At 39.5% G+C, this 12,777-nt stretch overlaps 2 protein-coding genes and 1 pseudogene across 2 annotated transcripts in view; 1 reads left to right on the plus strand and 2 right to left on the minus strand.

Annotated features, from left to right (window-relative positions):
• The window catches only part of LOC116048142, a 568,688-nt pseudogene that overhangs the window by 173,592 nt on the left and 382,319 nt on the right, over positions 1-12,777 (minus strand).
• LOC116049154 (CD209 antigen-like protein E) overlaps positions 1-12,777 on the minus strand; it is a 236,056-nt gene that overhangs the window by 88,519 nt on the left and 134,760 nt on the right. The window lies entirely within an intron of this gene.
• LOC116049144 (E3 ubiquitin-protein ligase TRIM21-like) lies at positions 2,465-6,828 on the plus strand. Its single transcript, XM_031298564.2, has 2 exons — positions 2,465-2,592; positions 4,451-6,828. The coding sequence occupies exon 2, from the start codon at positions 4,453-4,455 to the stop codon at positions 6,097-6,099; it is 1,647 nt and encodes a 548-aa protein (XP_031154424.1). The 5' UTR covers positions 2,465-2,592; positions 4,451-4,452; the 3' UTR covers positions 6,100-6,828.

Consider the following 12,777-nt stretch of genomic DNA (forward strand, 5'->3'; position numbering starts at 1 on the left):
GGGGGAAACACCAGAGCAGGGGGAATGAGAGGGGGAAACACCGGAGCAGGGGGAATGAGAGGGGGAAACGTAGCAGAAGATATTCATTTTAAACCAAAACGTAGCGGTGGAGATGCAGCCTGAAGTTTCAGCCTCAGCAGAGTGACAGAAACAGAAAGCAACGTGTTTGACAGTGAACGCCTCGCTGCTGTTGTCCTGACTGATGCTCACTGTGACAAATAAACGTCTGACTCAAACTGTTTTGGGTTTTTCTTTTCTGTTGTTCCTCTCTCGTCTGGTTTGTAAAGCGTGCAGAGACACTCACAGTCATGTTGGTATTTTACATCTCAGAAAAGTTTGGAAATGTTCTGAGCGAAGAATTAAATGAAAAGAGTGTGAAGAAATAATAAAAGTTAACATGCTAAGTGCCTAAGTTCAACAAAACAAGTCATGCCAAGGCCCTGAGTAATGCAATAATTTATAATGACTTTCTATACCATAATAAAATTATATAAACAATCGTTTATAATAACTTTCTATACCATAATATAATTATATAAACAATAATTTATAATGACTCTCTATACCATAATATAATTATATATAAACAATCATTTATAATGACTTTCTATACCATAATATACTTATATAATTAGCATGCTGCTTTAACATTTAGTTTCCATTTCTACCCATTTAACTTCGAGGACTGGGCGTTATATATCAACTCTTACATTTATATTGATATTTATTTAAACAGGATATGGGATGGGGACATTCTGTTTATATCAATATAGTTTGATGTTGTTAAGTGACCCATTTGAAGGGGTGTGTTAAAGACTGACATGACACCTATCATGAACATGAAGACGTCTTTTATAATGTTCATGACCGTTTGTCATTAAAGCTTTAGTACGTAACTTTTTGATATTAATGAACGTCCATTACATTCAAGCCATTGCTAAATGAGTTGCTACAAAGCCAATTAAGACTCTCAGCTCCACACAACTCTCTCTGGATTTCTCAATATGGTGTCATCCGGCGACATTCACGCGCAGAATTGTTGTCATTACTTAGAATTCCTCCTGGGTGTGGTGGAAACTACACACTATATATTTACGTGTCATTTGGTAAATGATGACACTTTTAATGGTAAGTTAGCATTGTTTGACATGTTTGTGTTTTGACAACTTGGCATTAGGCTAATGTCATGGCATTAGTCATAAATATGCCATGGCAGGCCCAATTATCAAACTTAGAGAAACAGTTCAGCTTTATGTGTTGACATCACATTAAACTGTAATTAAGTGGTTGTTTTTTACATTGGCTGTCATGAGACCACGAAGTGGAACAGTTTGGACCTGTCATGAAGTCATAAGACCAGTTTGGTGAGAGTGAACTCGGTATCAAGGTGATTAAGAGTTTTGGACAGATAACGTTACTTGTTGCTAAAGTAACCGTAGGCTGTAGGCTAAGATCAGTCTGTTCACAGATTTTGAATATGTTTTTCTAATTATTCACACCATGTGTAGATATGGCTGCTGCAAAATATCTGCAATCTGAAGATCAGTTTCTGTGCTCCATCTGTCTGGATGTGTTCACTGATCCTGTCAGCACACCATGTGGTCACAACTTCTGCAAAAACTGCATCACTGAACACTGAATATTAGTGACAGGTGCTTTTGTCCCATCTGTAAGGAGGGTTTTACCACAAGACCTGATTTGAGGGTCAACACGTTCATCTCTGAGATGATAGATCAGTTCAGACAGTCAGCTCAACAGAAAGCCAGCAGCAGCAGCAGCAGCTAAATCGAACTAATATCAATGAGGGTAGACTAAATAACAGAAACAGGTCAGAACTATAGTAACATATCGAAAACATTCTTATTTTACACATTACATTATATCACTTCTATTACAATATAAAATACTATATTGCTGCTACAGAGGCAGATGTTTAAAAAACCTTTATTTTCAATCTTCATTCATGTAAACTGTGTGGATGAATGAATGAATCCAGCAAAACACTTTACATACAACATGAGAGCAAACAGGAAGTAACTCTCTTTATTTTTGATGATATTTTTAACTCCCCAATGTTACATATTCAATGTGTGAAAAGACCTAGAGTTAATGTGTAAGTATATATTTTATTTCTTGATATTCTGATTGTCTTGTTGATGATACATATTATATTTGTTGTACGATTTGATGCAACGTTGTAGATGTGTGTGACGTCTCTCTCTTTGTGTCCAATAAACTATAAACTAAACTCTTCTGGTTAAAATAAAGCTGAGGCACATTAACGTTTCAACACACATAATAAATCATTAGTTATAGCATGACCTTTGTTCCATATCAACCAGACAACACCCTGGTATTTCACAATAACGTGTAAATAAGAGGAAGTAACCAAACCACAGAGCTGCAGTAAGAGGAGGAGCAACACTGGAAAGAGGAGAGATACAACGTCACACTCCAGAAATGAAAGTGAAGTTTGTCCGAGTGTCAGCCACGCTGCAGTAGAGACAAGACTCTGTTTCTCTCTGAAAGAAAAGTCAAACTGACTTCATCAGGTCTTTCTCAACAACACAGCAGAGTCTCTGCCAAACACTGGTGAGTACAGCTGATCAGATTTACACTTTCTACAACCAGGATTAACACTAAACTTCAGCTCGACTCACAAAGGAAGTTCCACTCTTTTAATTACTTGTGAATGTGTAACAATATAACTCTGGCTGTTTGTCTGCAGGCCCACTATACAGTAGTCCACTTTAACAGCTTTATACAGTCTCTCTGTGTCAGTTCTCAGGACTTTAGGAGCTGGTTACTGATCGCCTCCTACACACTACTTTCTCTATTTCCTCTGGCTGTTTCACAATAAAAGCTTTCCACCAGAGAACCAGTGGGAGGCTTTTAATGTGAAGCAGCTGGAGGAAATGTCCAGTAAGTAGAGCTTTGTTAGCAGTGCTGTTCTTTAATAAAAACTGGTCTACACAACAGGATGTGGACATATCCTGTGCTGTTTTATCAGAGTAGCGCTTCAGCTTGCCGCCCCACTTTAATGGGCGTGTTTGTGCACAGCTCGGTGCAAGTTAAAACACTTCTGTCAGGGCTGGCCGAGTGCTGAGGCAGGAAAAGGATTCTGGACCCAAAGTGCACGACATGATAGGACAGATGCAGGTGTAGAATTCATTATAACAGAAAACAATCCAGGCTTACGTGAGTCTTTAAGAATCCAAACAAGGTAAAAATCCTAAAAGTATTAATGGACTCCAATATGGCATCAAAAGGTCCAAACCAAAGGGACACGTAGAAAACAGGAAATATAACAGAAACCCACAACCCTAACTTCACCATCATATGATTTACTTAAGATAACAGTCATCATACTTGTTTCTTTTTACACAAACAATGAGGCGCTCAACGGTCCCTGTTACTAAAAGATATTGTTTTTGTAGAGATTATTATTTTTTACGTTTCTGAGGAACTTGGGATGCTTAAAACTTGCAATACATGTCAGAACTGGCGAACAATTCAAAGTTCTGCCGTGTTTGAGGTCAGGCTTGGCCAGCGGGCTCCATAGCACTCCCAAGCACACGCCAGGGTTGGGATAAAATCAGGGCTTTAAATTAACTTTTTTGATCACCAGCCAACACGGCTAGTAGATTTTTAAGGGTTAGGGTTAACCCTTTTCATTTATTTTAAGCAAACATTTTCGACTTCCTCCTAGAGGGGTTATTGGATTTGTTTTGTATTTTATTTGTATAACCCTCCGAATAATGTGACGCTAATTTGCAAAGGATTAGTCGATAACTGGAACGATGATGTCATAAGTCATGTGACAACATGTGGAACTGTTAGAAAGTCCTCTTTGGAGATTCAACACATCCATCTGAAATTGGGTCAGCAGAATCTCAAGACCTTCACGGTGCCAAATTGGGAAACTTCTGTGTTACCTTGGAATGAAATGATGTGTCGGGCAATTTGCATATTTCACCATAACACAGGAAGCTGTTAACTTGACTTTATGCTGTCCAATCTGCCCCAAATTGCTGAAGACATCTCCACTCCTATATTAAGTCAAATTTATAGCGCTACGTACTGACAACAGAAAGTTAGTCGTATGTGACACTAGATTAGATTAAATCATTAGATTTACATGAAATTTACATGATGTGGTCTACATATGATACACAGCTACATGACGTTTCATTAGTGTGTGTTCTCTAGCGCCACATAGTGGACACAGGAAGTGGTACAAAATGTACAATACCTCATTTTTAGTGCCACACGTAGGAAATAACGTCTAATTCATGCACACAGTGTTTGATGATCCTGTAAAATGCAAGAGCCGTGTTGACCGCCGCTCCATCAGTATCCCCGACAGGAAAGAAAGGGCTCGTTCATGACTGCTTGCAACATTAAATAAACTGTATTTTTAATGTTTTCTTTTCATTCACACCATGTGTAGATATGGCTGCTGTGAGCGTTCTGCAATCTGAAGATCAGTTTCTGTGCTCCATCTGTCTGGATGTGTTCACTGATCCTGTCAGCACACCATGTGGTCACAACTTCTGCAAGAACTGCATCACTGAACACTGGAATACTAATGACCAGTACCTGTGTCCCCTGTGTAAGGAGGGTTTTACCACAAGACCTGATTTGAGGATCAACACTTTCATCTCTGAGACTGTTGCTCAGTTCAGACAGTCAGCTCAACAGAAAGCCAGCAGCAGCAGCTCAGAGCAACAAGTGTCCAAACCAGGAGAAGTTCCCTGTGACGTCTGCACTGGAACCAAACTGAAGGCCCTGAAGTCCTGCCTGGTGTGTCTGGCCTCCTACTGTGAGACTCACCTGGAGCCTCATCTGACCATGTCAGGCCTTAAAAGACATCAGCTGATCGACCCTGTGGAGAACCTGGAAGGCAGGATGTGTACGGAGCACGATAAACCTCTGGAGCTGTTCTGTAAGACCGACCAGACATGTGTCTGCATGCTCTGCACTGTTTTAGATCACAAGATGCATGATGTTGTTCCTCTGAAAAAAGAATATGAAGGAAAGAAGGCCGAGCTGGGGAAGACAGGGGCTGAAATTCAGCAGATGATCCAGAAGAGACGACTGAAGATTCAGGAGATCAAACACTCAGTCGACCTCAGTGAGGAAGATGCAGACAGAGAGATAGCAGAAGGTGTTCAGGTCTTCACTTCTCTGAAGGAGTCTGTTGAGAGAGGCCTGAATGAGCTCATCAACACGATCAAAGAGAAGCAGAAAACAACAGAAAAACAGGCCGAAGCTTTCATCAAAGAGCTGGAACAGGAAATCTCTGAGCTGATGAAGAGGAGCACTGAGGTGGAGCAGGTGTTACGCTCTGAAGACCACCTCCATCTTCTCCAGAGTGTCCAGTCCCTAAACATCCAACATCCTCCACCCACCAAGGACTGGACAGAGGTCAGCGTCCGTCCATCATCATATGAGGGGACTGTGGTGAAAGCTGTGGTTCAGCTGGAGGAGACACTCAGTAAAGAGATGAAGAAGCTGATTGAGGCCGAGCTGAAGAGGGTCCAGCAGTATGCAGTGGATGTGACTCTTGATCCTGATACAGCATATCCTAAACTCATCCTGTCTGATGATGGGAAACAAGTGAATCATGGTGAGGTGAGGAAGAATCTCCCAGACAACCCAGAGAGATTTTCTCTGTGTGTTTGTGTTTTAGGAAAACAGAGTTTCTCTTCAGGCAGATTTTACTTTGAGGTTCAAGTTAAAGGAAAGACAGATTGGGATTTAGGAGTGGCCAGAGAGTCGATCAACAGGAAGGGATTCATCACACTGAGTCCTGAGGATGGTTTCTGGACTATATGGTTGAGAAATGGAAATGAGTATGAAGCTCTAGCTGACCCTGATGTCCTCCTCTCTCTGGAGTCTCCTCCTCAGAAGGTGGGGGTGTTTGTGGATTATGAGGAGGGTCTGGTCTCCTTTTATGACGTAGATGCTGCAGCTCTTATCTACTCCTTTACTGGCTGCTCCTTCACTGAGAAACTCTTCCCATTCTTCAGTCCCTATTATAATGAAGGTGGTAAAAACTCTGCCCCTCTGATCATCTCTCCTGTCAGAGTAAACTAATCACTGATCTCATTTCAGGTATTGATTTATTTTTAATCAAGGGAAGAAATGTACATATTCAGATATTTTACATCTTATTTTCTACAGAATCTGTTTCCTGTGGTGAATGATTTACACTTTATTCCATTATTATCATATGGTTAAATGTGCCGCAATTCTTTGCAAATTAAATCCAACGTTATCTTGACATATTTGGTGTCTTTAGAAACTGATTTCTTCTGAAATTTATAATAAATGTCTGTGGGTTTAACAGAGGTTTAAATAGATATAGTCCACATAACGTGTGTCATGATGCATCAAATTAATGTCTTGATTATGTAATCAGATACACATTTATATGTTTTTGATGTGCAGCCACAGAAAACATATTGCTGAATTTTTCCTTGTGTCATGTATCTTCATTTAAGAGTGAGGCCTATTACATCCCATAATGTCTACAGAACACAGTATGTGTTGTTGTTATACCGGGTATAAAAAGTTAATGGATGTTTCTATCTTGTGTGAAAGTGTTTTGGATGATTACTGGTCACTTTGGGCATTTTATATTTGTTTCATGAATTCTGTAAGATGGTTTATGAGTCACAGAAATCCGTAAATATGTGATTGTAGAATAAAAACTGTAAAATAAAGCAGTTGTTGAACACAAGGCCTGAGTAAGCAGTGACTTGAGCACCAAACACTGAACAGAAAAGCTGATTTACACACAAGTTGTATTTCAGTCGAGGATGATCTTTATTTTTTTTTTTTTGAATTTCAAAAACATTCATGATGTTGAGAATAAACTTGAACTTTCAGTATTAGTGCCAGGCATAATAAAAAGAATAAATATTAATTGAAAAAATTGCAATAAAGAAAAATCAATGACTAGGATGAAGTCGATATTATCAAAAAAAAATTGCAATATTGAAAATAGGTCGAAATATCAGGAACAATGTTGAAAGATCTACCTCCTGTCATTTTGTTCCCTTATTGGTCTTACATGGAAAGTTGTCTTAACATTTAATAGTTAGACTAAATATTTATTGCAGATATCTGCAACAAATATCCAATATCACAGTTGTTGCAGTCTGTGTCGCCGCGACATGTACTTACATTTGTTTAAGGTGCAAATCAGACTACAGCTATCAACACGTACCTACACACGTACCCACAACCTCACAATCTTACACAGGACCATACATTGGGCTTTAATCTTTTAAAGATGAAAATAATATTAGGTTTAGATCATACTCTTCATAATCAACCTGAGCTGAAGATTTGCATAAATGATCTAACTGTTGAACAGGACCAAGAGACCAAAACCTCTGGGAGGTATTTTAGATAGTAACTTGTCATGGACAAAACATATAAGTACGATGGTTGATAAGATGGGAAGTGGTGTTTCTGTTGTTAAAAGATCTGCACCATGTTTGTCACAAAACTCAACCAAAGTGGTGATTCAATATTTAATATTATCTCATATTGACTATTGTTCAGCAGTATGGCCTAATACAACTCAAGACAAAATAACAAAATTGCAAATTGTACAAAACACAGCAGTGCGTAAACCTCTCAGGTGTGGATATAGAACAAATGTTGCAATTCACAAATGTTTAGGTTGGTTATCTGTGAAAAACAGATTATTTTATTCATTATTTGTATTTTTAGGAACATTCTTCTAACAAAGAAACCATCTATTTTTTTTATAATAATTGAACATTTAGTTTAAATAAATGTGACTATGCCAGTAGACATCAGAGATGTTCACAAGTCATTTTTTGGAAGTCCAAGTCGAGTCTCAAGTCTTTGAGCTCGAGTCCAAGTCAAGAGTCAAGTCTCCGGCCATCTGATCTGTCCCTAACACTGTATTGTTAAATCTAATGAATTCAAAGCATGTCCTGTAGCTCCCATCCATACAGTCTAGTATCATAGCATGTCCTGTAGCTCCCATCCCTACAGTCCAGTATCATAGCATGTCCTGTAGTTACCATCCATACAGTCCAGTATCATAATCAGTTGTAGGAGAACGTTATGGGGTCTACTGCAATACAACCTGAAGAAACACTAATTAAGAACTCTGTTTCAATTTCATAAGTGTATTTTTCAACATTTTGGTATCTGCACCAAATAATACACGTTTGTCTGTGTTACTAACTGGCTGTAAAGCCAAACCTCATCATGCATTACACTTTTCAGTGTTCAAAGTTTGAGGGAAACATCATGGTGCAAACATGTGAGAACTGATCAGCCCTACAGAGCCAAAAGACCTTAACTTGCCTGTGTATTGAACTGAGAAAAATGACTTTAAACTCATTTTGTTGTCCAGCCAAATGAGTGTAGGCGGGATATTGAAAATTTGGCAATACTTTGTTTTTTTTATTAAGTTATTTATCTACATAAAATTCTTAAATTCAAACTTGACCTTTGACCCTTATTTGGAAGTTACTGTACTCTGCCTTTGCATTATCTACAAGATATTAAGGGGTCATGCAAAGGCAAAAGGCATTAACTTCCATTTTATCACTCACTTGTTTGCTAATCATGAAATGTTAATGATGACATCTACATAAAATCTAGTCATCAAGGCACAATTATGCTTAGCATGATATAAACATAAATATAAAATAATGTAAATTTGAAGTAATTAATTTGTATTTGAAGGTCACAAAGTGGCTTTTCAACTCACATATCACCTACTGCATGTTATAATCCTATTTAATATTGTATAGAATTGTAATAAAACAATACTATTTCTCATCCTATTTTATGGTACAACTGGGGTCTCATTTATAAAACTGTGCGTAGGATCCTTACTATAAGTGTACGTACGCCCAAAAGCCCAAAATGGCGTACGCCAAAAAAAAGTCAGATTTATTAAACTTCTGAGACGCTGGTGAATTGCTGCAAATTGAATTATAATTTCGGCCTGTTCTTGCACAGTGTAGGGAGACCTGATCTATAACTACATGTTTTAATAATACGTCCAAAACGGCAGGCATTACGGCACTCTGGGACAGCTTCGATATACCAGACCTATATGATAAGATTTAACAGAACTATATATTATATCCAAACAAGCCTTAGTGATAAAGGTGAAGATTATATATAATATTTATATAAAACAATTAGCTGTCTGACATTTCCCTCTGGAAAAAGCCAGTTTCCCCCAGAGTGGCAAGGACCTGTATTTGGACCGGGATGGCACGGTTCCGGTGCGTTGCCCTCTCTACTGGACCCAATTCAGTACATAGATCCAAGAGCTCAGCTTTAGGGAATCTAAATCGTCATATTAGCCAGTCATCGTCATGGTCCCTGAAGTCTCTTTCTCTCCTGATTCTTCCATTAGCGTAGTCCTCCTGCAGGGCAGCAGGGCCATCATGCATCATTACACACGGGGGTCACCGCAGTATTTATATGTTTACAACAAGTTGTGATTGTTAACACCTTGCCAACATCACAGCATCGACTAGTGGTATCCCCACCTCAAGATACAATCTGAAGATGAAAGTGTAATAGGCAAACACACTTTTCTTCATGCAGGTTTGGTCACGAACAGTATTAAAGTTCAGACTGATAATGAGGACATTAAGGGTAACGATTGCATGAGAGCGTAATGGCTGTATTTTCACACTTTGACATTTGATGATATATGCACAGTATTAAAGACAGATATTTAGTTATTTACACTGTGTTCTGCAGTTATCTAATGCTATGGTTTTTGATGCTATCCTGTATTCTATGCAGTCGGGCCATCTCCTCCTCCTGCGCTCCGTAGCGGACAATGTGACGGCGAGACAGCGCCGATTAAACATTAAGAACAAACTTTTATTTAAGAGTTGAGTTGGAGGTGTTTATGGAACAGTTATCACTCAGTACAAGCGCAAATACCACTGCTGGATTTAATCTTCATGGTAACATAGATGATATGGAGTGAAGAAAAGCGCGTGAGGCATCAATACTTGAACATATTACGAATAATTGTTATTCCCACATTTCCTTTCTGCAGTCTGACTTCACCACCTCACCATCTGCGTCACCAATTCCTATTTTGTCTCCAAAATGGGCGTACGCATGGGTCAGAGTTTGCATGGAGGAACATGGGTCAGAGTTAACGTGGAGGAACATGGGTCAGAGTTAACGTGGAGGAACATGGGTCAGAGTTTGCGTGGAGGAACATGGGTCAGAGTTAACGTGGAGGAACATGGGTCAGAGTTAACATGGAGGAACATGGGTCAGAGTTAACGTGGAGGAACATGGGTCAGAGTTAACGTGGAGGAACATGGGTCAGAGTTTGCGTGGAGGAACATGGGTCAGAGTTAACGTGGAGGAACATGGGTCAGAGTTAACATGGAGGAACATGGGTCAGAGTTTACGTGGAGGAACATGGGTCAGAGTTTGCATGGAGGAACATGGGTCAGAGTTTACGTGGAGGAACATGGGTCAGAGTTTGCATGGAGGAACATGGGTCAGAGTTTACGTGGAGGAACATGGGTCAGAGTTTGCGTGGAGGAACATGGGTCAGAGTTAACGTGGAGGAACATGGGTCAGAGTTAACGTGGAGGAACATGGGTCAGAGTTAACGTGGAGGAACATGGGTCAGAGTTTGCATGGAGGAACATGGGTCAAAGTTTGCATGGAGGAACATGGGTCAGAGTTAACGTGGAGGAACATGGGTCAGAGTTAACGTGGAGGAACATGGGTCAGAGTTAACGTGGAGGAACATGGGTCAGAGTTTGCGTGGAGGACCAAACATTCTCCCGTCAAGTTAGTTTTTTATAAAGCACAACCTTTGCGTGGGAAGTGGCGTACACACATTTTCAGCCCTGTTGAGTGCGTACGCCACGTTTATAAATGAGACTCCTGGTGTTTTGCCTTGGACTGTTGAAACAGGACGATATGTTAATTTAGAAGAGGGAAAACAGATCTGTCCCACGTGTTGTTTGAAAGATATAGAAAATGAGTTCCATTTTGTTTTCTACTGTAGTTTTTATTGTGAACAGCGTGGCTTTTTGTTTCGTAAGATAAAAGCAGAGATTGATTTGGTAAATATGGATGATGCTCAAAGACTGACATGCTACATACGTTGTTCACATACGAAACATATACATTGGCAAAAATTGTAAAGATTGACCTATTGTTGGTATGTCTATGTACTGGAAACACGACCCTTGTTGAATGCCGAAATGAATGTTGGGATACGGGTGCTGCCAAGTTCATACAAGTTACCAAAGTCTGTCTTTGGAAAGCCTGTCCATTCCCTATTTAGCCCCATTGTACCGAATTTGGTTGCAGTTCCACCAGAGTTCCACTGGGGGTGATCGCGGTACAGTGCCAAATTAATGGGAGTCTATGGAGCTAGACGGCTAAATGAATGGGAGTGTATGGAGCTAGACGGCTATATTTGTCTTTCGCCTGATTGTTGTTGAGAAATTTCAGATTTGATTGTACTTTGTCATTGTTCAACATGGACTATAGGTTAAAAGTTGAATGAACGAGTACTTAAGTCCTTTTGATTTCTTACAGGTTGAGTCGTTGTTGCCCATAACACGCTAGCATTCTGCTAATGAATGCTGATTGGTCAGTGAAGGACTGATTACGATCGGAGATCCCACTTGACGGCATCCGAAGCAGAACCAGAATGTCAGAGTGAATATTTCAGCGTGATCTTTAAAACATTAGCAAACCTCTTTCTAGCACGTGTATTGACAGGGAGAGTCTAACCTGTCAGCTGTGTTGTCGATGCCTCGAGAGAACAAAGGAAGTGACTCAGAGCTCGCCGTAAAGCAGTATCTCTGGCCGTATATGTGTATGACGTCATTGACATTTTAAAAAGGTTTTTTAGAACAAAAAAGCCACTTTAAACAAATCTAACACCCAGCAGTGTGTATTTCCTTAGCCTCCCTTTTCAAATGCAACATTCAAATTACTAGACAAAAAATTGGACAAAAAGTGGATTTTGAGGGGTATAGCTCCATAGAGTCCCATTCATTCTGCACTGGGCTGTGAGCGCCCCCTATATGGAAATCTGGTGGAACTGCAACCAGTTCAGAAGCCGGAACGAGAGAGTGGAACTTCTTCCCTTATTAGAAATTCTTTGAAGTTACCAACCAATGCATCCTCGGTAAAATTTTTATTTCCGGGAATCTTAACTGTTCTTGGTGAAATGCGAACTTATGTATTGGGACAGTACTTTGGCAACACGAGATTCACAGGGACACAAGAACACAAGTCAGTAGAAGAACACAGATTGAGAAACGCCCACTGTTTCCTGATTGTGTCCTACACACTGCTTCCTCTAATTCTTGTTTCACAATAAAAGCTTTCCCCCAGATAACCAGTGGGAGGCTTTTAATGTGAAGCAGCTGGAGGAAATGTCCAGTAAGCAGAGCTTTGTTGGCAGTGCTGTTCTTTAATAAAAACTGGTCTACACAACAGGATCTTGGACATATTCTAATAAAATCTATTGCAGATATCTAGAAAGTTCTTTCTAAATAGGAAGAATTAAATACAGATATCTGCAATAAATATCCAGTCTAGCTACTAAATGTTAAAAATGGCCGCTTATACTATTTAAGGATTTAATTTAATTTAGTTTTGATTAGTACAATCAAAGTTGTAGATATCTTAAAAAACAACTGCTACACGTAAGAATGTTATTGTGGGTATCTTTAATTACCATTCTGACTAGTCAGAATATAA

The sequence above is a fragment of the Sander lucioperca genome, chromosome 4, assembly GCF_008315115.2.
Source record: "Sander lucioperca isolate FBNREF2018 chromosome 4, SLUC_FBN_1.2, whole genome shotgun sequence".
Lineage (NCBI taxonomy): Eukaryota > Metazoa > Chordata > Actinopteri > Perciformes > Percidae > Sander > Sander lucioperca.

What these genes read in the sequence shown, in the direction of transcription:
- LOC116049144 (XM_031298564.2), top strand. Translation starts at nt 4,453, where the DNA reads ATGGCTGCTGTGAGCGTTCTGCAATCTGAAGATCAGTTTCTGTGCTCC.